The sequence below is a fragment of the Sus scrofa genome, chromosome 13 (genome assembly GCF_054392235.1).
Source record: "Sus scrofa isolate SSC_HxYL_T2T_F1_AM1 chromosome 13, Sscrofa_HxYL_maternal_Yorkshire_Landrace_v2.0, whole genome shotgun sequence".
NCBI classification, from domain to species: Eukaryota; Metazoa; Chordata; class Mammalia; order Artiodactyla; family Suidae; genus Sus; species Sus scrofa.
Window position 1 is genome coordinate 36825918 of NC_139395.1, and position 27570 is coordinate 36853487.

Here is a 27570-nt window from a genome sequence, read left to right on the forward strand (position 1 = left end):
TAATCTTCATTGCTGTTCATACCTCCCTTAATTCCTTCAGTATTTTCACTGTCTCCTTTGTGAATTCGGTGTCTGTTAGACTTCAAAGGTCTGTTGCATTGTTTGCTCCTTTAGGTGAATTCTGTTCTTTTAACTGGGAATGGCTACCGAGCTTCTTCATTTTGCTTATATTTTTCTTATTCTGTGAGTATAGAGACAACAACTGCTATAGTATTGGAGGGCTGTTTATATCCACGAGTGCCCCTGGGTATTTTGTGAGGGCTCACTGTTTATTTTTAAAGTGTTGCATGTGCTTCCAGGGAGATGGAGACAATGGACAGGGCTGGTAGCCAGTGCCTGATTACTGGGTCCTTGAGAGTGGCAAGGACTTGTGAGAAGGTGACTCAGGCTGCTCCTGCTAGTTGCAGCCCTGGGAAGTGGCAGTGACACCCAGGTAGGTGTAGGCGGTGCCCAGAGCGTTTGGCAGTGGCAGCAGCAGGGAAGATGCCTTCCTAAGGGAGTGCGAGCAACAGCAAGTGGTGCTCGGTGGCAGTGCCCTCCTCTATTCTGACCTCTGAGGTGACTGGGGCCTCAGTGGTGGTGCCTGTTCACAGACCCCTAGTGGTGGTGGGCCATGCCCACCTCTGGAGTCTGAGATGACTGAGTTTGCCCCCTGACACTGGTAGACCATACAAGAGGTGCCCCTTCCTGCTTAGCCCACACAGGGGGCACTGCCACCCATAGTCTGAGCAAGAGCCCTGCCCTCTGAGGGTCCACATGAGCACAGAGAAAGATATTCCTATGTCGGTCCACCCCCCTCTTCTTGCCCTCCCCAACAGTGGTGCCTTGCTTCTCCTGTAGGCGCAGACCTCCTCCTGGGTTCCCTCAGCTAGGGAGCTCTGCTCCTAGCCCTTGGCTCAATGCTCCCTAGCCCCTCAGGCTGTCTCCACAGAGCCAAACCTAGTCCTCTCACCAGAACCGACTTCTGGAGCCTGAGTCTCAGTGCCCAGCCCCCTTCTGAGTGTCTCAGGCTGTGGTGTCCCTGGAGGTGGTACCAGTGGTCTGTGTTGCTCTCTCTCTGTTTTGCCCTCCTCAGTCCAGCTGCCCTGCTTTTCTCTGAGGCTTTGAGGTCCCTCGTTCTTGGCCAGTCTCCCCATAAGGATGCTTACCATGGTGTAGCTTCCTTTCCTCTTTCACAGCTCCCTCTCAGGAGTGCTAGTCCCATCCTGATGCCCTTTTTTTTTTTCTCTCATTTTTTCCCCCCTTTTATTCTATCCAGTTATGTGAGGGTTTCTTGCCCTTTTTGGAGGTTTAAGGTCTTCTGCCAGCATTCAGTAGATATTCTGTGTGAATCATTCTACATGCAGATTTTTTTTTTTTTTGATGTGTTTATGGGAGAAGGTGAAGACCGTGTTTCACTCCTCCACCATCTTGATCCCCAGGAAGTTTCTGAAAGTCTTCAGAATTCTAGATGCTGGGTCACCTTTATAACTGAGGTTTTCTTTCTAACGTTAGTTTCTTCTGAAACAGTCACTTCGGAGTGTAATTGTCTGAGACTTTATTGTCTGCAGTAGTTATCACCAAGGACCATTTTAAAGTGTGATTCTATGAGTTCCCTTGTGCCTCAGCTGGTTAAGGATCCAGGGTTGTCACCGCAGTGGCTCTGGTTACTGCTGTAGGTTCAGTCCCTGACCTGGGAACTTCTGTATGTCACAGGTGTGGCCAAAATAAATAAATTAGTAAAATAAAAGCCTGATTCATATTGACTTCATTGAGTATCTACTAAAATTCCTTTCATTGCCTTCAAGGAGTCCTGAAGTTTGGGTCACCTGATGAAGGCAGGGCCCAGCCATCTCCCTTGTCCACTTAATTCCTATATTCACATGTATTGTCATCTCTCTAAGAGAAGTGAGCCACGTAAGGGTCTAAGGTGACGTTTCTGAAATTTCTTTATTTTCAAATGCAGCATAATCTGAGAAAGCAACTCACTAAATCTCTTCAACAAGTTTCTGAGGTCTAAGGTTTAGTTGTCTAATTGCAGTAACGTGAGACCCCACCCCCACCCCGCTGCCCCAGCTCTCTTTCTTTGGGACGTCACACACACACACAGAGGAAAGCTAGCCTCGGTCCTTCTTTCACTCTCTCATGCCTCAACCTTGCCAAGTTGATCATCTGTTCTGACTGAGCATCCTGATGAAGGACTCAGCAGAACAGGACATTCTAGGTGGACGTGGATATACTGTAAAACCCTTCCCAACCTTTAATTTCCAATGTATTGTAGGATAAAGGCTGTGTTGTCCAGTACTGTGTCCACTAACCACACATGGCTATTTATTTTTAAATGAAACTTAAAGTTCAGTTCTTCAGACACCCAAAGTACATTTCAAGTGCTTGTGTAGCTGGTGGCCAACCTACAGGGAAGTGTAGATATGGGCTATTTCCATCACTGCAGAAAATTCTATTGGCCAGTGCTGCCATAGACAATAGCAGGGGATGGTCTTTGGAAAAGGGTAGTGAAGGAAGGACTCACTGAGAAAGTAATACTTGAAAAAAGTCATGGATTAATATCTGAGGAGCAAATTTTTCAGGTGGGGGAAATAGCAAGTGCAAAGGTCCTGGGGCTTTGACCTGACACATGAGCAGGAAACAGGGGCAGGAGTGGAGTGGGTAAGGTGATGAGTTGTTGGAGGGGAGCTTCAAGCTTTTATTTTTTTACAACACTTATCACCACCTAACATTACATGTTCATCTGAATATCATTTATTCATAGAAAGAAACCTTCATAAGAGTAAAAACTTTGTTTCGTTCTCTATTCCTAGCACCTAGAATAGTACATAGCACATGTGGGTGTCTTATTAATATTTGTTGAATAAATATGAGATGTTAAGTAGGAAGAAAAATTGTCATGATGCGTAGACACCAAAAGCATGTCAATGGCCTGTCATGTGACAGGTCCCAGATAAAATTTTGTCGCCATTGATTTTTTTGTCATTCTTTGTCTTGTGCTATCTTTTGGTATTGAAATGTAAATTGGTTTAGGCATTGGCATTTCCTTATGAATTGGTTTCTAAGATCATTTCAGCCTTCTTAGCCAGTTGGGAGTGGAACCTTGGGGGGAAAAGGCCAGAGGAAGCAAGAAGGATCAAATGAGAAGTCAGCAAAGACTACTACTAAGCCTTACCCACATCTTAATTTTTCTTGAGGTAGCTGCTTGGCGTTTGGTCTGTACTCTGCTGCCATCTGCTGTTCAAAGCTGATCATTGCATGATCACATTTAAATTGATGTGCTCTTGAAGGAGAGGCAGCTGTTAATGGCTCAGATAAAAAAGATTCCTCTTGAAGCTTTGAGACCAAGACCATCCAGAGGTAACCTGGATGCTTATGTAAATAATACAGATTGCCTGGAGTTCACGTCCTGGGTCAGTGGTAACGAACCCGACTAGTATCCATGAGAATGCGGGTTCGATCTCTGGCTTCGCTCAGTGGGTTAAGGATCCAGCTGCAGTGAAGGTCACAGGTTGAGCTCAGATCTGGCATTGCTGTGGCTGTGGTGTAGGGTGGCAGCTACAGCTCCAGTTCGACCCCTTGCCTGGGAATTTCCATATACCACAGGTGCAGCCCTAAAAAGACAAAAATATGTATGTGTATATATATGTATGTATGCATAGATATATACATGTGTATGTATAAATACATATATTTATAAATAGATAGATAAATAGCTGGGGATTCAAAGCAGGGTACTTTGGTGTGGCTGGAAAAAGGGATTGGTGGATGCAGATGGATCAAGTGTCATTAAAGTGCCATGTAAATTAATTTCTAACACTGTCTCAGAGGGCAATTGAAAATGAGTCCCAAAGGAAAGCATGTGACCCAGAACAATGAGTGTAGATAGACCAGTAGATAGAGAAATGGAGATGTGGGGTAAGGGCAAGGTCAGATATGGGCACTGGGGCTGTGGGTGGGCCCTCAACCAAACCTACCCCGGGAAGGTGTAAGGAGGATAAAAACCTGTTTGCTCTATTTCTTAGACTCTGTGACTGGGGCCTGGAAATTAAACTGACAAAATACAGATTAACAAGAGAAAATAGACAGATTATTCACTTGTGCAGCATGCATACACGTGGGAGAAACTCAGGGATGAGAATGCAAAGGGTTTATACAGCATCATAACGAAGAACAATACAGTTTTAGAGAAGTGACAAGACAAAGGAAAAGAGTTAAGACTTTTAGAGGCTGTAGACTGTGGAATGTAAATGCATGGGGAAGCTAGTGGAAGGTGAGAGTTGTTTTTATAAGGTTCGTCACGTAGATTCTTCCTTTGGTGTGTTTCTGGGGATTTAGAACATTCTGCCCTTCCTGGTACAAGGAGGGTACCCTTCTTGTGGGGATTTTTGTCTCCTGCTTTTAGGAAGAAAGAATCAGAAAGTACTTCTTGCACCTGCTGTTTCTGAAGTGTCTTCAGCTCAAAATAGTTATGTTGAAGTTCTCTTGTAGTGCAGGGGTTTAATAATCCAGTGTTGTCACTGCAGTGGCTTGATTCAATCCTGGCCACTGTGGCATGGGTTCATTCTTTGGCCTGGAAACCTCCATCTGCCACAGGGATGGCCAAAAAAAAAAAATCGTGTCAAAGTGGCATAATCTGTGGTGGTGTGTTCTGATACCTTACAAAGGATTTCTGAGGAAAGGATGTCAAAGTGGGACATTTAGTGGTCTCTTTGCCTTGATGGTCACTCAGTGCCTGGTTAGCTGAGAGTCCTGAGGCCCATGGCTCTGTTCAGCTCATACCAGGTGTGTCGTATTCATTTCTGGGCATTCTTATTTTATTTTTTATTTTTTGGCTGCCCCGCAGCATATGGAGTTCCTGGGCCAGGGATCAGATCTGAGCCATAATTACGACCTACACCACAGTTTTGGTAACACTGGATCTTTTAACCCACTGTGCCAGGCAGGGGATTGAACCTGTGTCCTGGTCCCCTGCACCACACAATCCCGTTGCACCACAGTGGAAACTCCCATTCCTGGGCATTGTTTGTTCAAGATCTCTAGCAAGCTCCCACCAGACACTGCTGCTGGTGGTCTAGGAGCTGCATGTAACATAGGAAGGAGTGAGGAAGGGGTGACAGGTCTGGAGATGAGCTTTAGGATGCTTGGACATGAACTTAGAGATGAAGCTGAATCAGTACCATCTGGGAGCCTGTGGGAGAAGCCACAGGTCATCTGCAGGGATTCTCATACTTGCTTTTCATCTTTGGAAGAAGCATATTCTTCTCAGAGAGCAGATTTAGAAAACAGGAGTCGGGGTGGAATTCTGAATTAACATGGGGTGAACCACATGGAAGTTAGGCCAACTGTAATCAGGACGGTCTGCCCCAGGAAGCTGTGGGATCCTCTCCTGCTTGAGATTTCAGTCGGAGGCGAATGGGTAGTCCAGGGGGAGGATGTTCTAGACTAGTTTCCTGTTTGGGTGGAGAATTTGATGGTTTTAGAAGCTCCACAGATTTCTGGGAGTAAGTGTTATTCCAGGAGGATGTCACTCATTTGAATTCAAAGATAAAGATAAGAATCATCTGAAGCCAAGAATATGAGGTGCCAGTTGGAAAAACAAAAACAGAAACAAAACTCACACGATCAGTGCCTGACCTTAAAATGTAATTAAGCTGCTCATGCAGGTGAAGTAAATGAGAAGTCCCAAGTCACCAGACAACTCTTGTCTCCATGGAGACAAAAAGCAGCATAATATTATTCTAGAAAGGCCATAAAATAATTAAAAAAAAACAGATTTAGTATTGGAAAATGTATCCGTCAGCATCTGGATATTTAACATGTTTTCAAAATAAATTTCATTAAAATTAAAAAAAAAACAAAAAAAACAGAAAACAAAGGCCGAGTTTCTACCATGTTTAATCCGCACCCACCTCTGTGAAGACAGGTTTTGGAATTAGAAGGTTTCTATGAGGAGGGAATTCTTATTGTTTTGCATAGGGACACATACTTTATTTTGATGTGTTCTGTCAGCCAGATGCTTCTAATGCTGATCATTTGGTTGGGAATATTTACAAATATTTGTACAGGACAGATTTTTTTTTTTTTTAAGCGGTTACTCAGCAGATGTGAGTCGTGTAGACGGTCCCTCTGGAAACTCAAGGCAGAACCCTGGTTATTATCCTTCCCTTCCAACTAGATTTTCTAGTGTCAGTTATTCTAATAATGACCTCCCTGGTCTCCTTTCAGGCTGTGTCTGCTCCCATACACAGACTGAAACACACGTGCATTTTAGTTCTGTATCACTGATGCTCAATTAAGGATAATTATGGAGACGTTGATGAGATGGCCCGGCAGTGACTCAGGCTTAGTGATTAAAGCACATTCTGTTTACGGACTTGGAAGCTCTCTGGCAGGAGGCAAAGCAGGTTTGGAGCACTTACCCAGGGATGGCTGCCCACCCTACATTGTCGGGTATCGCTGTACCCAAGGGTCTGATGGGGCACAGGGAGAACTAGCGCCCTCCCCACTGCCTACCAGCCCCCCACTGCTGGTGGGAGCCTTGGAAGCTTTGGCCCGGGTTCCAGTAGAGATGTAAGGGTGTGTACCTGCCCAAAGTTGAACATTTCTCCTATAACCCTGGTGGCTCTAGAGAGTCTCGCTAGGATGATATGGCCCAGGCTAGTCCTGGTAAATTTCCCATAGTGCTGGAATCAGCCACCCAGCTCACCCTCACCTGGGCTATCGGCTTCTACCATGAGATGCAGGGCAGGTAAGAGTAGGGCAGGACTGGAGCCTTAACAGCAGAGGGTGGACCAGGGCCGTGCTTGGTCAGGGGGCCTTGGGTTTGGATGAAGTGATCCTAAAAGGGGGAGGGGGGAAGGTACCAGGTCTGACCTTCTGTACTTCTCATTTGGCTTGAAGTCATTCCTGCTCTTCACAGGTGAACTGCTGTGGAGGCTGAAATTATTATATTCCTTCCTTTAATCTGGAAGGCCAGCCAGCCAGCCAATGCTCTGGAGATCTTGGCTATGCAGCAGAAATATTCCCAGAGACACAGCCTCCCCCTCCCCCAGGAGGGACGACTCTTGCACAGCCTGAGGGATTGAGGGTAAAAGGCCTTTGTGTAATAGCATGGTAAATCTCAGGGTTGAGGAGTTCCCTGGTGGTGCAGCAGGTTAAGGATCCAGCTTTGGCACTGCAGCAGCTCAGGTTGCTGTTGTGGCTCATGTTAGATCCCTGGCCCAGGAACTTCCTCATGGCATGGGGCGAGGCCCCCAAATTAATTAATAAAAAAATAAACATTATAAGAACCTCAATTTTGACAATGGCTGGCGGTGCCCCCTGATGGCAGATGTTTGTCTTGGGTCTACCTGCTTCTGGATCTTTGGGGGCTTTTGGACGAGGCCTCTCCACCTCCTGGAACAGAAATAACCTTTTGCTGAAAGATTCAGCATCAGACACCAGTTGCAAGCGCAGACTCTAAAGCCCAAGTGTCAGGGTTCAGACTCTAGCTGCCATTTACTATGTAACTGTGCCTCCACTTGCTCATCTGTAAAATGGGAATGTGCACAGCCTCACAGGACTGAGAAGAGGATTAAGTGAATTCATATTTTGTAAGATGTTATATACAGGGCCTGGCATCGAAGAAGCACGACACAAGTGTTGGTGAAGTAAACCATGTCATTTTAGCCTCCCCTGCTTATTTATCTACTTCTTCATTCCAATTTCCACTTTTTTTCCTTTCGTTTTATCCTCTGCCTAGACATGCATTTACCCACAGGCATTCTCTAGTCCTCATTACAGCTAGTCTGTGCTCAAAAGTATCACTGATCCTTGTTCTAACTCAGTGCTGCCCAGTGGAACTTTCTCTTTTTTTTTCTTTTTTTTTTTCTGGGTCAAAGGCTAACTGCATTTGCAATCTTGACATACACAGCCAAACTGGCCTTCACAGTAACATTTTTTTCCACATCTGGTCAACAATGTATAATTACCACACTTTGGAATTTTTGCCAATCCAATTAAGTGCAGAGTGCTACTTAGTTTAAATTTGCATTTTCTCATATTAGATCTGGAGTCTGCAAACCTTTAATTTGGTTTATACACAATCTGTATTTCTCGTTCTGTGAATAATACGTTTGTGTCCTTTGCATATTTTTCTATTCATTTACCAATCATTTTCTTACTCATTCGTAGTAGCTCTTTATAGAGAGAGATTAGCCCTTTGTCCACTGTTAAGTTTTTGCCCCTAATTGTTATCATTTGAATTTGCTTTTTGTGTTTTTCACTAGGTAACATCTTTTTTTTAATTAATACTCGAATGAATTTATCACATCTGTAGTCGTATAATGATCATAGCAATCCAATTTCACAGGATTTCCATCCCATAACCCAGGCATATCCCCCCACCCCCCAAACTGTCTCCTCTGGAAACCATAAGTTTTTCAATGTCTGTGAGTCAGCATCTGTTCTGCAAAGAAGTTCTGCAAAGTCTGTCCTTTTATCAGATTCCACATGTCAGTGAAAGCATTTGATGTTGGTATCTCATTGTATGGCTGACTTCACTTACCATGATAATTTCTAGGTCCATCCATGTTGCTAAAAATGCTGGAATTTCATTCCTTTTAATGGCTGAGTAATATTCCATTGTGTATATGTAACACCTCTTCTTGATCCACTCCTCTATTGATGGACATTTAGGTTGTTTCCATGTCTTGGCTATTGAAAAGAGTGCTGCAATGAACATTGGAGTACATGTCTCTCTTTGAATCATGGTTTTCTCTGGATAGATGCCCAGGAGGGGGATTGCTGGATCAAATGGTAGTTCTTTTTAGTTTTCTGAGGAATCTCCGTACTGCTTTCCACAGTGGTTGCACCAATTTACAATCCCACCAACAGTGTAACAGGGTTCCTTTTTCTCCACACCCTCTCCAGCACTTATTGTTTGCAGACTTTTTGATGATGGCCATTCTGGCTGGTATAAGGTGGTACCCCATCGTGGTTTTGATTTGCATTTCTCTAATAATGAGTGATGATGAACATCTTTTCATGTGTTTCTTGACCATCTGTATGTCTTCTTTGGAGAACTGTCTGTTTAGATCTTCTTGCCCATTTTTGGATGGGGTTGTTTATTTTTTTGGTATGGAGCTGCAGAAGGTGTTTATAAATTTTGGAGATTAGTCCCTTGTCAGTTGATTCACTTGCAAAGATTTTCTCCCATTCTGTGTGTTGTCTTTTCATTTTGTTTAGGGTTTCCTTTGCTGTGCAGAAGCTTTTAAGTTTGATTAGGTCCCATTTGTTTATTTTTGTTTTTGTTGTCAATACTCTAAGAGGTGGATCTGAGAAGATGTTGCTGTCGTTTATGTCAGAGAGTGTTAGGCCTATGTTTCCCTCTAAGAGTTTGATAGTGTCTGGTCTTGTATCTAGGTCTTGAATCCATTTGGAGTTTCTTTTTGTGTATGGTGTTAGGGAGTGTTCTAATTTCATTCTTTTCCATGTGGCTGTCCAGTTTTCCCAGCACAACTTATTGAACAAGCTGTCCTTTCTCCATTGTATATTCTTGCCTCCTTTGTCATGGATTAGTTGGCTGTAGGTGTGTGGGTTTAATTCTGGGCTTTCTTTCCTGTTCCACTGATCTATTTCTGTCTTTGTGCCAGTACCATGCGGTTTTGATGACTGTTTCTTTGTAGTATAGTCTGAAGTCCAGGAGCCTGATTCCTCCAGCTCCATTTTTCTTTTCCAGGATGTCTTTGGCTATTCTGGGTCTTTTGTGCTTCCAAAGAAACTTCAAAATATTTTGTTTGAGTTCTGTGAAAAATGTCCTTGGTAATTTGATAGGGATTGCATTGAATCTGTAGATTGCCTTAGGTAGTATAGTCATTTTGATAACATTGGCTCCTCCAATCCATGAGCATGGTATATCTTTCCATCTATTTGTGTCATGTTTGATTTCTTTCATCAGTGTCTTTCAGTTTTCAGAGTACAGGTCTTTTTTTGTGTCTCTTTAGGTAGGTTTACTCCTAGGTATTTGATTCTTTTGGATGCGATGGTAAATGGGATTGCTTCCCTAATTTCCTTTTGTGATCTTTCATTGTTAGTGTATAGAAATGCCATCGATTTCTGTGTATTAATTTTGTATCCTGCGACTTTGCCAAATTCATGGATGAGCTCTAATAGTTTTCTGGTAGAGTCTTTAGGATTCTCTAGGTACAGTATCATGTCATCTGCAAATAGTGCTAGTTTTACATCTTCCTTTCCAATTTGGATTCCTTTTGTTTCTTTTACTTCTCTGATTGCCGTGGCTAGGACTTCCAAAACTATGTTGAAGAGTAGTATCGAGAGTGGACATCCTTGCCTTGTTCCTTACCTCAGTGGGAATTCTTTCAGCTTTTCACCATTGAGAATGATGTTTGCTGTCGGTTTGTCAAATGTGGCCTTTGTGATGTTGAGGTAGGTTCCCGCTATGCCCACTTTCTGAAGGGTTTTCTATCAGAAATGGGTGTTGGATTTTGTCCAAGGCTTTTTCTGTGTCTATTGAGAGGATCATATGGGTTTTATTCTCCAGTTTGTTAATGTGGTGTATCACACTGACGGATTTTCAGATATTGAAGAACCCTTGCATGCCTGGGATAAATCCCACTTGATCATGATGTACAATCCTTTTAATGTACTGTTGGATGCAGTTTGCTAGTATTTCGTTGAAGATTCTTGCATCGATGTTCATCAGTGAAATTGGCCTGTCGTTTTCTTTTTTGGTGGTGTCTTTGTCTGGTTTTGGTATCAGGGTGATGGTGGCCTCATGGAATGAGTTTGGGAGTATCCCTTCCTCTGCAATTTTTTTTGGAATAGTTTCAGAAGGAGAGGTTAGCTCTTCTCTAAGTGTTTGATAGAATTCACCTGTAAAGCCATCTGGTCCTGGACTTTTGTTTGTTGGAAGTTTTTTCATCACAGTTTCAATTTCAGTTCTTGTAATGGGTCTGTTCACCTTTTCTACTTCCTCTTGGTTTAGTCTTGGAAGATTGTACTTTTCTAAGAATTTGTCCATTTCTTCTAGGTTTTCCGTTTTATTGGCATATAGTTGCATGTGGTAGTTCTCTTATGATCCTTTGTATTTCAGTGATGTCTGTTGTTACTTCTTTTTCATTTCTAACTTTATTGATTTGAGTCCTCTCTCTTTTTTTCTTGATAAGTCTGGCTAAGGGTTTATCAATTTTGTTGATCTTTTCAAAGAACCAGCTTTTCATTTCATTGATCTTTTCTATGGTTTTCTTCATTTCTATTTCATTGATTTCTGCTCTGATCTTTATGATTTCTTTCCTTCTACTCACTTTATGTCTTGTCTGTCCTCTCTCGAGCTGCTTTAGATGTCAAGTTAGCTTGTTTATTTGAGCTTTTTCTTGTTTCCTGAGGTGGGCATGTATTGCCATTAACTTCCCTCTTAGTACGGCTTTTGCTGCATCCCATAGGTTTTGGAGTGTCATATGTTTGTTGTCATTTGTCATTTGCTTGTAAGTATTTTTCAGTTTCCTCTTTGATTTCTTCAGTGATCCATTGGTTGTTTAGGAGCATGTTGTTGAGTCTCCACGTGTTTGTGTTTTTTGCAGATTTTTTCTTGTTGTTGATTTCTAGTGGTATAGCATTGTTTTTGGAAAAGATGCTTGATAAGACTTCAATTTTCTTAAAGTTACTGAGGTTGGATTTGTAGCCCAGGATATGGTCAATCTTAGAGAATGTTCCATGCGCACTTGAGAAGAATGTGTATTCTGTTGCTTTTGGATGGAATGTCTTATAAATATCTGTTAAGTCCATCTGGTTTAATGCTTCATTCAGGGCCTGTGTTTCCTTATTGATTTTCTGTCTGGTTGATCTGTCCATTGCTGTAAGTGGGTTGTTAATGTCCCCCAGTATTATTGTGTTATTGTCGATTTGTCCTTTTAAGATTGTTAGCAGTTGCCTTATATATTGTGGTGAACCTGGGTTGGGTGCGTAGATATTTAAAATTGTTACATTTTCTTCTTGGCTTGATCCTTTGATCATTTTGTAATGACCTTCTTTGTCCATTAAAATATTCTTCATTTTAAGGTCTACTTTGTCTGGTATGAGTATTGCTACTCCAGCTTTCTTTTGATTCCTGTTTGCATGAAATATTTTCTTCCATCCTCTCACTTTCGATTTGTATGTGTCCGTAGAAATGAAGTGGGTCTCTTGAAGACAGCCTATATATGGGTCTTGTTTTTGTATCCATTCAGCCAGTCTATGTCTTTTGGTTGGGGCATGTAGTCCATTAACATTTAAGGTAATTACTGATATGTATGTTCTTATTGCCATTTTATGAATTGCTTTGGATTTTTTTTGTTACTCTTTTTTCTTTCCTTCTTTTGTTCTCTCCTCTTCTGGTTTGATGACTCTCTTTAGTGTTGTATTTGAGTTGATTTTTCTTATTTGTTTGTGTATCAATTGTAGATTTTTGGTTTGCAGTTATTCTGAACTTTTGATATGAGTCTCTCTCTCTATATATATATATGAGATTGTTTTAAGCTGTTGGTCTCTTAATTGCAAGTTCATCTCCAGTGTCCTGCATTTGTACAAACCTCTTCTCATGATTTCTGTTTTTGGTGGTATAATTGTGCATAGATGATTTCATATCTTTACTGTATATATACCTTTACTGGTAAGCCTTCTCATTTGTGGAATTTTTGTTTCCTGTTGCTGTATTTTCTTTTCTGCCTAGGGAAGTTCCTTTAGTATTTGTTGTAAGGCTGGTTTAGTGTTGCTGAATTCTCTCAGCTTTTGCTTGTCTGTCAAGCTTTTGATTTCTCCTTCAAATCTGAATGAGAGCCTTGCTGGGTGGAGTAATCTTGGTTGGAGGTTTTTTTCCTTTCATCACCTTAATTATATCGTGCTACTCCCTTCTGAGTTTCTGCTGAAAAATCTGCCGAGTTTTTGCTGAAAAATCTGCCAATAACCTTATCAGGGTTCCCTTGTATGTTATTTGTTTCTTTTCCCTAGCTCCTGTCAAGATTTTTTCTTTGTGTTTAATTTTGGTTAGTTTGATTAATATGTGTCTCGGAGTATTCCTCCTTGGGTTTATTTTATATGGTATTTGGTGTGCTTCCTGGATTTGAGTGAGTGGCTCCTTTCCCATGTTAGGGAAGTTTTCAGCTATTATCTCTTGGAATATTTTTTCTGTCCCCTTCTCTCTCTCTTCTCCTTCTGGCACCCCTATAATATGGATGTTGGTGCGTTTCACGTTGTCCCAGAGTTCTCTGAGACTCTCTTCATTCGTTTTCAATCTTTTTTCTCTTTTCTGTTCCGCATCTGTAATTTCTACTAATCTGTCCTCCACCTTGCTTATTGCTTCTTCTGCCTCCTGTATTCTGCTGTTAGCTGCTTCTAGTGAATCTTTTATTTCAGTTATTGCATTTTGCATCTCTTCATGTTCAAGTTTTATATCTTGTATCTCTTTGCTCAGTGTTTTCTGTAAGTTATTCACTTTGCCTCCAGTTTATTTCAAATGTCTTGCATCATCTTCAGCGTCAATAGTCTAAAGTCTTTTTCCTGGAGGCTGAGAATCTCCTCATGGCTTAGCTGATTTTCTGGGGGTTTTCCTTTCTTCCTCATCTGAGTTAGTTTTTCATCTTTTCATTTCATAGGTTTTTGGTGTGGTGACCTTTTTACAGATGGTAGAGTTGAAGCCTCTCTTCCTTCTGGTGTCTGCCCCCTTGTGGCTGAAGTCTGTATGGGGGCTTGCTGTAGGCTTCCTGATGGGAGGGACTGATGCTTGCCCACTGGTAGGTGGAGCCAATTCCTATCCCTCTGGTGGGTGGGGCTTAGTCTCTGGATAGGATTAGAGGTGCTGTGTGCCTGGGTGGTCTTTGGGCAGCCTGTTTACTGATGGGTGGGGCTGTGATCCCACCTGGATTGTTGTTTGCCCTGGGGCTTCTCAGGCTGCCTGATGGGTGGGGCCAGATTTTCCCAAAATGGCCACTTCCAGAGAAAGGCATGTTGCTGAATATTCCCGAGAGCTTTGCTTCCAATGTCCTTTCCTCACAACAAGCCACATTCAGCCCTGTTTTCCCAGGATGTCCTCCAAGAACTGCTGTCAGGTTTGACCTGGATTCCTATGGAGACTTTGCTTTGCCCTGGGACCCAGTGCACATGAAAGTCTGTGTGCACCTTTTAACAATGGGGTCTCTGTTTCCTCCAATCTCATGGAACTCCTGTGCACAAGCCCCACCGGCCTTCAATGCCAGATGCTCTGGGGGCTCTTTCTCCCAGTGCCAGATCCCTACACATGAGAGTTTGTTGTGGGACTCAGAACTCTCACTCCTGTAGGTGAGTCTCTGTGAACCAGTTAGTTTCCAGTCTGTGGGGCTTCCCACCTGGGGGGTATGGAGTTGTTTATATCATGAAATCACCCCTCCTACCTCTTGATGTGGCCTCCTCTTTGTCTTCTGGAGTAGGATATCTTTTTTAAGGTTTCTGGTCCATTTGGTTGAAGATTGCTCAGCCTTTAGTTGTGAATTTGGTTGTTTTTAGGAGAGAAGTTGAGCTCCAGTCCTTCTATTCCACCATCTCTAATCCCATCTAGGTAACATCTTTTAACATGCCCAGTGGAACTTTCTGTGATGATGGAAATGTCGATATGAACTGTCCAACATGGTAGCCACTAGCCATGGATGGCCATAGACCACTTAAAAAGTGGCAAGTGCATCTGAGAAACTGAATTTTAATTTAATTGGATTTTAGTTAATTTAAAATAAATAGCCATCTCTGGCATTATGGTGCTACCATACTGGACAGCAGAGTAAATCTAACTTATTGGTTATATACCACAGCTCACAGCAATGCTGGATCCTTAACCCACTGAGCTGGGCCGGAGATCAAACCTTCGTCCTCATGGATGGTAGTCAGATTCGTTTCTGCTGAGCCATGACGGGAACGCCTAACTCATTGGTTCTTTAGTAAGCACCTGTCATTGAGATCAAGTTGGTCAGTGTTGGGCTAACCTATAAGCTCCTGTGTTTTCTCATTGGCTTATCCTGACCTTGCATGCTTGTCTCAAAGTTTTCCTTCCTTGTTCTCATCACAGTTGGGGGGATTTGGTTTTCTTCCAGGTTCAGCGAAATGAGGACAAATCTACCACCTTGAAACTGGCGGATTTTGGTCTCGCAAAACATGTGGTGAGACCTATATTTACTGTGTGTGGGACTCCGACTTATGTGGCTCCCGAAATTCTTTCTGAGAAAGGTAAGCATAACACATTGCTCTGTGGGACCTTAGCTCACTTATTAACACATGGTTTTGTTTTTTTATTTTATTTTATTTTTTTTGTCTTTTTAGGGCTGCACCCACGGTTCATGGAGGTTCCTAGGCTAGGGGTCAAATCGGAGCTGTAGCCGCCAGCCTATGCCACAGCCACAGCAATGCCAGATCTGAGCCTCATCTTCAACTGACACCACAGCTCATGACAACACCAGATCCTTAACCCACTGAGCGAGGCCAGGGATCAAATCCGCATCCTCATGGTTCCTAGTCAGATTCACTTCCGCTGTGCCACAATGGGAACTCCACACATGTTTAATTTTTAGTATTTAAATTATATGTATATGTATGTGTGTATATATATTTTTTAAGGCTGCACCCGCAGCATATGGAGATTTCCAGGCTAGAGGTCGAATCGGAGCTATAGCCACTGGTCTATGCCACAGCTACAGCAGTGACAGATCTGAACCACATCTGCGACCTGCACCAAAGCTCATGGCAATGCCAGATCCTTAACCTGCTGAGCAAGGCCAGAGATCGAACCTGCATCCTCATGGATACTAGTCAGATTTGTTTTGGCTGAGCCATGATGGGAACTCCTAAATTTTACATTTTTCAACATGGAGCAGTCAGAAATCTCAGAGAGTTGGCACAAAGCTTGGACTTGGACTTTAATGGAAATATTTGAAGTAGGCCTCCTTGATTGAAGCATGAGAACTGTTTCTTTATCAGGGCTTCCCTTATTGCAGGGAGCAGATTGTGTGTGTGGGGGTGCGGGTACATGTCCACGTTGGCAGGACAATAAGATGAAAGGTGGTGGAGAACTGGGTGTGGAACTCAAGCGAGCAAGGCCATTTGGCCACAGCCCAAAGCCTCCTCTAATGGAGAGAACTGAAGCAGTTCAATGGTAATTTGCTTAAAAAACTCCTTCACCAACCTTGTATTTAAAGGAAAGGGAGGTCCTATTTCAAACCCCATAAGTAGTATTTATCACCTGCTTATATATCGTATGAGGGTCCAATGGACTGTTTTAGTGACACCCTCTGTAAAGTATATAAGAGGAAATCATCATTATTGTTACATGGCTCCCAGTATGGGAATGACTGTTTAGCCAAGCCATCTTTGCACTCCAGGAGAAATCAAGTTAGCCACCCTAGGATGGTGAAAGGTGGGAAGGGTCTGGCTGGGTTGTTGGGTTGGGGATAGGGAGAAGGGAGAGATTTCATTCCAGCAGCAGAAGCATTGGGGAAGCTAAGACATGGAGATGAGAACATGCATGCAGATTGGCTGGGAGAGACCTGAGAGGACCAGCCTCAGTGGAGCAGAGTGAAGTGTGGTTGGATGAGTCAGTTGAGCCTGGTTTCCCCCAAATGAGTCTGGGCTCAGAGAGCCAGCATCATAACCATGGACATATGGGACAGGAGAATCTTGAGAAACTGTAGACATCTTCATGGAGGCATCATGAGCTGGATAACAGAGGAATGAAAGCAAATAGTCTGCATGAACTCTGAGGAGCCAGGATGCCAGGGCCAGCACCAACCAACACAGGGTTGGAAAGAAAAGCTTTGGGGGAGATGAGGGTGAGTTAGATTTTGAACACAGGGTCTCTGTAGAGATAGTAGGATGGATACACAGAGTGGTACGGTTGGCTGAGCCACGGTTTTGAGACCCCCTTCCATACAGAAATGGCAGCCAAGATGGTGAGATGCTGTGTTTCTGCCTCCACCACACAGGTTACGGGCTGGAGGTGGACATGTGGGCTGCAGGTGTCATCCTCTACATCCTCCTTTGTGGCTTCCCTCCATTCCGCAGCCCGGAGAGGGACCAGGATGAGCTCTTTCACATCATCCAGCTGGGCCACTTCGAGTTCCTGGCTCCTTACTGGGACAATATCTCTGATGGTGAGACTGGGGTCTTCCCAAGCAGGAGGGAAAGGGATGGAGAGCTGGAGTCCCTCCTGGGAGCTGAGTAATGGTAGAGCTGGTTTTCAGGTCAGATTTGTAAAGTGACACACACAGAACCCATAGCAGTACCTAGGCTACTGACATCTTGGGCTTCATCCTTTATCTCCTGCTAGATTTGTATAGATTTCCCTAGCCTTCTGAGCACATGACTTTCTTTGAGATTCAGTGAAAGAGTCCAACCACCAATTGTAGTCACCAAATACTTTTCTGAAAACCAGTTATCAAACCTTAGAACTGAAGACTATCAGAAACACACAATGCTTATTTGGAAAGATCAGAGCCATCCCATATACAGAAGTGTTTGTGAATTGGACAGACTGGAGATGCTTATTTTATGTGTGTATGTAGCATGTATGTGTTGCTTTTCAGGGCCTCATGTGTGGCATATGGAAGTTCCCAGGCTAGGGGCTGAATCAGAGCAGCAGCTGCTAACCTACGCTATAGCCACAGTGACACCAGATCCGAGCCATGTCTGTGACCTCTACCACAGCTCACGGCAATGCTGGATCTTTAACCCACTGAACAGGGGCCAGGAATCAAACCCACATCTTCATGGACACTAGTCAGGTTCATTACCACTGAGCCATGATGGGAACTCCCTGGAGATGCTTATTTTACATGTGAATGGTTGGGTTCCTATAAGGGCCACAGGGCTCTGGAAGGTCAGGGGTGAAGGTCTTAGGTAGTTTTTAGCAGAATAGAAGCATGTCTGGTCCTCCTTTTCTCTCCTTTCAAGTGGAACCCTTGTTATTTTTCTACTGATTTATCTGCACTACTCACTGTCTTTAAAAAATTAAGAGCTGATAATCGGAAGTTTTGAGTCTTCGAGTCTCTTTAGCTTAAAAGCTGGAATAGGAGTGATAACTTTTCCCCAGTTTCCCCTAAATGCATCATGTAAAATGACTTACTGAACTGCCCTTGTCCTCTGCTATGTCTCCTCACGGGGGGTTGGGGGTTGAGGGAAAGGAAGGGTTTCGCTTTTCCTCTTAATAAGTTAGGGAAAGGGTGGTTTGCTGCATGTAGGGTGAGAGTCTTGAGCTGATTGAGGCAGTGGCAGCTTAGGAGTTGAGGACTAATAATAGTTTTTTAATTTTTAAAAAATTTTTGGTGGTGCCTGAAACTTGCAGAAATTCCGGGCCAGGGAGAGAACCCACACCACCTCAGTGACCGAAGCCACAGCAGTGACAATGCCAGATCCTTAACTGCTAGGCTGCCATGGAACTCCTAAAAATCATTTTAGAAAGTTCTCTGCAGCACTGTTACTAGGTCTGGCTGTGGTGGCCCAGCCCTGAGCCCCCCATGCCTTAGGGAGTGTGTTCTGGCTACATCTCTCCCCACAAGTGAGGAGACTGTGGGGACAAGAGGATGTGGACCCCAGAGCCTAGTCTCCCCCTTCTAGACCACTTAACTGGGGTCCCAGCCTTTCTTGCCCAGCTGCCCAAGCCCACTTCCATGGCTTGTGAGATCTTTTCTTGGCCCCTCCCCACAGTGCCATAGGGGGCCAAGGAGTGGCTGTTTGGGGGTGTAGGGAGAGCACAGACGTGTTGGCAGGTGTCTAGCTGTCCACACACATACATGTGAGTCTGAGAATTTCATTTAAACCTGGCCTTCTACCACCAAATCCTCCAAGCATACTGAAGGCATGATTCTGGAGATAAGTGGGGACAGGGCACATTGTGGGCAGCACTTGTCCAGCTTGAGCAGAATGGGGTATGAGAATCTGGTCTCCAGGCTCAACAGGTAGCTGGACAGTGGCCATAGAGGAGGGCGATTGGTGGGTGAGCAGCTAGCTGGCCTTGAATGAGAATTGGGAGTAAAGGCAAAGAAAACTGGGTGTTTTTTTCCCCCAAGGATTTTTTTGGGGGGGGGGACTTTTTATGGCTGTGCCTGTGGCATGTGGAAGTTCCAAGGTTAGAGGTCAAATCAGAGCTGCAGCTGTCAGCCTACACCACAGCCACAGCAATGTGGGATCGGAGCTGCATCTGCAGTCTGTACCACAGCTCACAGCAATGCCGGATCCTTCACCTGCTGAGCAAGGCCAGGGATTGAACCCACATCCTCATGGATACTGGTTGGGTTCTTAACCCTCTGAGCCACAAAGGAATTCCCCCTGTGCATTCTTGAGTGATGGGAAGAGGTTTGGGGAGCTAGCCTGGGAGAGCCAACAAGCCAGAGAGAAATCTCTTCTGCTCCCCATTAGCCACCTGGCCCACCAGTTGTCACTACAGCTCTCCAGAATCAGTCTAGGTCTTGGGCAAAAAAAAAAATGCAATTAATTTTGAATTTGTACTATTTCCTATTTAGGTTCCTTTGCCCATGTCTTTCCATTTTGTCACAATCTGAAGGTATATTTATCAACTTAGGAAGAAAGATTGGACATATTTCATTTAACAACTTGATAGTTTGATTTACAAATTTAAAATATGTAGACATATAGTGTGTGCCCTCATGTGTGCTCTTGGGCGGGCCTGACGCCATGATTCTAGTCTGACATGGTGGCCCCTAGCTGCACGTGGCTATTAAGTGTAAATGAATTAAAAGTAAATTCAGGAGTTCCCATCGTGGCGAAGTGGAAACCAATCCAACTAGGAACCATGAGGTTGCAGGTTCAATCCCTGGCCTTGCTCAGTGAGTTAAGGATCTGGCGTTGCTGTGAGCTATGGTGTAGGTTGCAGACGCGGCTCGGATCTAGCATTGCTGTGGCTCTGGCATAGGCCGGCAGCAACAGCTCCGATTAGACCCCTAGCCTGGAAACTACCATGTGCCGTGGGTGTGGCCCTAAAAAGACAAAAAAAAAAAAAAAAAAAGGAAATACAGTAAGAATTCAGTTCGTCTGTTGCACCAGCCATATTTCAAACGTCCAGTAGTCCCAGATGGGTAGCGCGGTATGGAAGGTTTCCATCATGGCTGGAAATTCTGTGGGACAGCACTGCTGTGGTCCAGCCATGGTGCTAGCAAAAATGTGTGTTTCCTTATTTCCTGTGTGGGGAAGGGAAATGCAGAACCACCTTCATCCATCTCATTTTTTCCATCCTTCTTTCATTCCAACAGCTGCCAAAGATCTGGTAAGCCGTTTGCTGGTGGTAGATCCCAAAAAGCGCTACACGGCCCACCAGGTCCTTCAGCACCCCTGGATTGAAACTGCTGGAAAGACCGGCAGGGTGAACCTCCAAAAAGAGGTGCCCCCCAGCAGCGAGGGCCAACCCCGGAACCAGCACTCACGGGCTACAGAGCAGACGGCATAGTCACAGCCTCGGTGTCTGCTCAGCCCTTGCTTCTGCTCGGGGACACAGAAGAGGGTAGAAGTCAAGGAGAAAATAGTGAAAAAGACCTCCTCACATAATTGGAGAGTCAAGGGGAGGAGAGAAGACACTCAGTATATTTTAAAGCGTATTTTAAAAAATAAACTTGAGTCTTAATGTTACATGTTGTCACACATTTTTAGGTTTGTATATTTCGGGGTAGGGGGGTGAGACTTGTTCTTTGTGAGGAATTTTTGGTAATGATGTTTTGCTTCCTCCTTGTAATTGAGTTCCTGGTATATTACATGAGTGGTGCTTACCAGGGTCTAAAACTCCTGCTGTGATATTAATACAGTGAATCGTGGTCCTTCTGTGTTAATAAAATGTACTCTAGATGACTTCAGTGGGCTGCACTCTTTTATTTATTATTTTATTTTGTCTTTTTAGGCTGCACCTGTGGCATATGGAGGTTCCCAGACTAGGGATTGATTTGGAGCTGTCACAGCTCACGGCAACACTGGATCTTTAACCCACTGATTGAGGCTAAGGATGGAACATCTGTCCTCATGGATGCTAGTCAGATTTGTTCCTGCTGAGCCATGACGGGAACTCTATGTGGGCTATATTCTGATTACTCCTTTTTCTTTTCTCTTCTTTTCTTTTTTTTCTTTCTGGCAGTGCCCAAGGCACGTGGAAGTTCCCTGGCCAGAACTAGAACCTACACCATAGCAACAACCTGAGCCATAGCAGTGACAATGCTGGGTCCTTAACCTGCTAAGCCACCAAGGAACTCCTCAATACCCAATTGTGCTGTGTTTCAACCGATTATCCCTAAGTCTGAGTCACATCTTTGTGAAGCTGGGCACTCAGGCTGTGACCTCGTTAACGTTTTTAGGTCAGGAGAGAGTGGTTTCTGACATTAATATGTCAGAAACACAGGCATTGGGTTACACTTGAGCTGGAAGGAGCTTGGAGTTCAGGTATGTTCCTACCTGTGGGGAAGACGTGGAGGGCCCAGCAGACATGGTCCCTGGTGAGTTCATTCCAGGTTTCCGCTTAGAACATAGAAGCTTGGAGGAGACACCCTGGCAATGAATTCTGACTGCTGCCTAGAACCTCTCAAGACTGAAGGGAAGAAGCTGTGGGGCAGGAATTGCCCAAGGTCACACACCTCCCTCCTGGGAATAGGCTATATCCAATGACTGACCGGTCCACATAGGGCTTGCTTGGGGCCTTTGCTTCCAATGCGGCAATGCTGAAGGGCCATCCAGCTTCAGAGCTCCCTGTGGGGGTCAACTGAGCCCTTAGTCGAGAATGCACCACAGCCCAACTTCTCCATCACCTAGTCCTGCTGCTTTCCCATCTCTTCCAGAGGTGATGATCCTGAGAGCACTTCCTAGTAAAGCTCTGCCTGTTAATCTCCCTCTCAGACTTGACTTCCCAGGGACCAGAGCCCAGGACATCTCCAGAAACTTAAAACTACTGCAAAGAGGTGCCAGCTGTTGTTTTGACCTCAGGGGCTCTGAGGAAGGGCCCTGGGGTAACTGGGACCCAGAAACCCGAGGAGGGGGTGCTGCCCAGCAGGCAGGACAAAGGGACTCATGCTGGAAAGAGGCTGGAAGCTGGAACCAATTGCTACTGCAACATCTTTTGATAAAGTCACCAAGGGCACTAAATCCAAAAGAGAATTTTCAGAACTCATGGTGCATCATTTGATTCTACTGGCCACTCTCTCTTTGAGTCACTTCTCCAGGTGGCTTCCATAGTCATGCCTTGTTCTGGTTTTCCTCTTACATCCCTGTTTCACTTCTTTGGGTCTCATGAGTAGGTTTATTCTTCCACTTGCTGAGAGTTGTAGTTCCATGATTAGTCACTAGGAAAATGCAAATCAAAACCACAAAGAAATAGTACTGTATAGCTCTTAGAAATCTAAAATTAATTGGCTACAATGAAAAGGCTGACAGTGCCCTATATTGGTGAGGGTTTGGAGCAACTGGAATTCTTGTACATTACTGATGGTGTAAACTTCTACTCTTTCTTTGGGGGAACAATTTGGTAGTTCCTTCAAAAGTTAAACATATATCTACCGTGTAATCTAGCTGTTCCACTCCTAGGTATTTATGAGAAAAGTTAGAGCATATATCCACACACATACTTGTACAAATATTCACAGGCGGCTCTATAGTAGCCCCAAAGTGGAAACAATCTGAATGTCCTTAAATTAGTGACTATATGAACAAATTGTGATACAATCATCCAATGAATACTCTTCAGCAATAAAAAGGAGTGAACTGCTGATACATGCAACACCATGGACAAAATCTCAAAATGATGAAGTCGAGTGAAAGAAGCCAGACCAAAAAAGACAACCCTCTGTATGCTTCCATGTATGGACAATAATAGAAAACTAATCTATAGTGACCCAAAGCCAATCAGGGGATGCCTGGGAAGAGGAACAATGGAGGGATTACAAAGGAATGCCAGGTAACTTTCAAGGTGATGTATATGTTATCTTGAATGTAATCATAGATCTGTGGGTGCATACGTGTCAAAACTTGTCAAATTGTACACTGTCAATATGCACCGTTTATCGTGTGTCAGTATACCTCAATAAAACTGTTAAAAATAGAGTTGCAGTTCCTCCAAACCAGATCCAAACTCTCTTCTTCTTCTTCTTTTTTCTTTTCTTTTCTTTTTTTTTTTCCTTGTACAGTATGTGGAAGTTCCAGAGCCAGGGATCGAACTCTCGCTATAGTAGCAACCTGAGCTGGATGACCACGTGCAATGACTATGCCGTATCCTTAACCCGCTGCACCACAGGAGAACTCCCAGACCCTCTTCTTTTATCTGTTGCATGGATGAAGAAATCCCTGATTTACTGATGAGGAAACTTTGAGGACTCAGGTCACACAGGTAGTGAAGTGGCAGAGCTGGGAAGGCCCCTGTCTCCATGCCCCTTTGCCTAAGGAACCTGGAAAAGCACACCCTTCTCCTTTTCTGTATCTTGATCCCAAGTTTTCTGACCTTGGCTTTGGTCCCCATTTGGGATCACCATGGCCATCCCTCCAGGTCAAGTACCAATGGCTCAGGTGTTATGAGATAGAATCTCCTTAGCTGTTTTTCCTTCATTCTAAGGTGGATACTTTTTCACATTTCAGCATTTCTTCAATTGAAATGCATTTCACAGTTGGTGAGTACTTAATATAGTTTTCCTTTCCTCCTTGAAAGTGTTTATTAAACCTAAGGTGTATCTTGCAGTAATGGTGTCCTAGAATCTGAAAAGAAATTGCAGTGGAAACTGCATTGTTTTCCAGAAAGCAGTGGTACTTGGAATAAATAATGGATATTTCTCTTTCCCTCGGGTAATCTTTCTGATTTACACAGATTCTGCGCAGAGTAGCCTCAGATTTTTATTTTTTTGTCAATGGTGTATTGCTTTTCTTCTTGTCTATCTTCCTGATAGAATCTGGGATTGAATAATACAAGAACGTAAAGATATATCTAGATTTGTTCTGACAAGTTTCATATCACTGAATATACTTGGAGAAGGAAATTTGACCTTAAGAACAATTACAATGAGAAATCCAGCTGCTATTATAAAAACCATGCAGGACAGAGAAAATGATGCTTCTTCTATTGTGTTACCCCTGTAATTTATGTCAACAGAAAGCCAGTAACTTCATCATGATCTAAAAGTCAATTTGAGTTGTGAGATCTTGGGCTCTCTCCTGAAGGGAACATGCTATATAAATTCTCAGCTCCAAGTTGTCAAAAAAACTTTGGGGGAAGGTGGGGGGGAGAGAAGACAGATGGCTCTCATATTGCTCTGATTTCTCAGCAGCCATCGCTAAAGGCTGCCAGGCATTTGACAGAGAGAGATTTATGCAAGAGCATCACAGGGGTAACTCTGGAAACAGAAAATTTGATTTTCATAAGCAATCTTCTTAAAACTAAGGACCTCATTTTAAAATGACAAGTTGAAATTGATATATTTCTCCATCAAGTGTAGATTCATCCAGTTTTTTTTTTTTTTTAATCCAGTCCTCCTTTCCTCTCTGAAAAGTCATTTTTCTCTGCGTATCCCCTTCATAGATCTCCAAATTCTCCCTTGGGCAGGGCTGGGGTGGGGGTGAGGGTGAGGTGAATGAGGTATCAACATTGTAAATTAACTATACTTTAATAACATTTTAAAAAGTTGCTTTTCAGCTCAAACTCCTTTTGTGTGTGTGTGGCTGTGCCCGCAGCATGCAGATGTTCCTGCGCCAGGGATCAAACCTGTGCCACTGCACTGCACCACCAGAGAACTCCTCAGCTCAGATTTGTGACTAATCCACAAAGCCTCACAGCAGAGACATCACAGCAGAGATGTCAGTGGTCTCTGACATACTGGACAACTTTTTTTTTCTTCTTTTTTTGGCCGCCCCGTAGCATATGGAGTTCCCGGGCCAGAGATCAGATCCAAGCCACAGTTGCAGCAATCCTGGATCCTGGAGCCCAGTGTGCTGGGCTGGGGATGGAAACAGTGTCTCACCACTCCCAAGATGCTTCCTGTCCCACTGTGCCATAGCAAGATCTCCTCTTTTATTTTTTGGCTGCACCCACACGCATGGAAATTCCTGGTCCAGAGACTGAACCCCCACCAGAGCAGCAACCCAGACCGCTGCAGTGACAATGCCTGATCCTTAACCTGCTGTGCCACAGGGGAACTCCTTGCTGGATATGTCTTAGTTTCCCTTTCCTCATTTCTTTGAGGTTTAACTGTTGACTTTCTGGCCGTGGCCCTAGGCCATTCTGCACTTTTGCACTCATTAAAAAACAAAAACAAAACCATTTTTCCACAAGAGTCTCCATTCCCCACAATGCCATCAGTTAAGTTGGATGCTATTTTCATAAAAGGCCCAACTTTTCTCAGTTGCACCAACATGGCACTCTTGTTTAGGTCAGGGAGCTGGGTCTTCAGGTGACTCTGAAAGTGTTTCTCTTTATTGTGTTGCTGCCTTCAAACTTGCCCTCAGGGGTGAAAATCCATATGAGAGAAAAAGTATGAGGTTGTGAAAAGTCTGCTGAGCTCTACCCCTGCCTGGAATGATAGGGGCCTGGTGTTTGTCACTGGGAGGCAGCCACTTCAAGCTTCCTGGCTTGGCGTTTTCAGCCCCCATAAAAATCATTCAAGGATTGAATATCACATTTCCTTTGCTTTACAAATTCTCTTGAAAATAAGAGAAGCACTGTGGGCCCTCTTATCCCACAGCTGCCACTTCTGGGTGTTTTCTTGTGCCAACTTTTGCCACACAGCCTCCCTTCCATGGGCTCCAAGTGCCTGGATGTTGTTTTTCCATGTTTTGTTTCCCCAGGTTTTGTTTCCATTTTTCCTTCATTTCACTCTCACACAGAACAGAGCTAGCAGGGACTTGTCCTCCTGCACACACTTCCCCAGCCTCTGCTTTGTCCTGTTCCTTTTTTTTTTTTTTCCTTGCCACAGCATATAGAGGCTTGAAGTAGGATCTCAGTTCCCAGACCAGGGTTTGAACCTAGGCTGCAGCAATGAAAGCAAAGAATCCTAACCACTAGATCACCAGGGAACTCCCCGTCCCTTCCTTTTTAAGTTACTTTTCTTAACATGAATATCTGCAAAAGCTGCATTTTCGTCTGACATCATGAAGGTACAAGGAAGATGAGAAGCTTTTAAGGGGGTGTAGTGCCAGCTCATGGGGGCTTCTCGTGGCAAAAGCTTTTCTGAGAACCAGGGGCCCCTGCATGGACTGTCTAGCCTTGCTGTCTCTCTAGGCCCCATGGGCTCTCAGCTAGGCCTTGAACCCAGTGTCCCCTCCTGCCCTGCCTTGTACCCAGCTTGCTTCACAGCAGCTTTCTGGGTCATCCTCCTTGGCATCTGTGGGTGTCAGCGTGTGCACTCTGGCTTTTGGGTCTCTGTTACCCTGCAGCTTGTCTCCTCAGAGCTAGCAGGGCCAGTCTCTTAGGGATCCATTGCCAAATTCCTGGGAAAGAAAGAACTCTGACTGGCTCAGTGTGGGTCAGGGGTTCACCCCCAACCTCATCAGCTGTGTCTGTTGGTGGTGGAAGATCACAGGGTACAGGACTGCCCCTTTTGGAGGACAGTGAGAGTATGGACTGGCCAGGAATTACTGGGTATCCTGAGCTGTTCTCAGAGGGGCTTGTTCACCTAGGCTTGCCTCCCACAGACTCTGTGCACAGATGAGCCCTGGGCAGAGAGAGGTCACTCTGCTGAGAACCCCGTTCCATCGGGCCTTGGCAGTAGGGAAAGGGGCCATTCCTGTAGGGCTTGCTTTTGCTGACTGTATCCCCCACCCCATGTCTGGTCACTTTGGCTCAGAGCTGGGGTAAAAACCAGGTTCCTGGGATCCCATCACTTAATTTCCAGTTTGTCCATTTAATAGTGAAAAGACCACTACTTCTAGGGTCCCCTTTGTCTGTAATTTTCCAATTTTTAAGTTTTAGTCATGTGTTTCCTCCCCTTCTGGTTTGCTATAACAATTTAGGATTTTTGCCCTAAGTTCTGCTAACAGTTTTGATAGGTAATCAGGAATAAGGGAAGAGAATTAAATGCATAGACTTTATTAACCCCTGGGTTGGAGATTCTAGAATTTTTTAATTTAATTTAATTTAATTTTGTCTTTTGCCATTTCTTGGGCTGCTCCCACGGCATATGGAGGTTCCCAGACAAGGGGTCATGTCGGAGCTATGGCCACCGGGATCTGAGCTGTGTCTGCAACCTACACCACAGCTCACGGCAAAGCTGTATCCTTAACCCACTAAGCAAGGCCAGGGATCGAACCTGCAACCTCATGGTTCCTAGTTGGATTCGCTAACCACTGAGCCATGATGGGAACTCCAGGACTTTTTTTTTAAAGAATTTTTTAAAAGAAAATAACAGACATATAAATGATCCCTTTCCTTAGAGGCAGATTTTCCTAGAATGTGGGTCTGTGATGTATTGCGTGATTTGTCCACAACTCTACCTTCCCCCATGGCCCTTTTCCTGCCTTCTCTCAGCCTCTGTAGGAGCAACATACTTCTTTGCCCCCTTGATGTTGGCCATGTGACTTGCTTTGGCCAATAGAATATGAGCAAATTTGATGCAAGCAGAGGCTTTTAAT

General features: G+C 44.1%; 1 protein-coding gene across 2 annotated transcripts in view; it reads left to right on the forward strand.

Annotated features, from left to right (window-relative positions):
* DCLK3 (doublecortin like kinase 3) overlaps positions 1-20832 on the forward strand; it is a 54536-nt gene extending 33704 nt beyond the window's left edge. The window contains exons 3-5 of one of the 2 annotated variants that reach the window (XR_014822713.1): positions 15081-15213; positions 16962-19198; positions 19799-19999. Coding sequence is in view for 1 of the 2 variants with exons in the window: in XM_005652393.4 (XP_005652450.2) it covers positions 15081-15213; positions 16962-17129; positions 20244-20437 (495 nt within the window). In the remaining variant the exon portion in view is untranslated. Of the gene's footprint in view, positions 1-15080; positions 15214-16961; positions 19199-19798; positions 20000-20243 lie in introns of those variants that run through there. The other variant, XM_005652393.4, reaches the window with a different exon arrangement.
* Positions 20833-27570: the final 6738 nt, after the last annotated feature.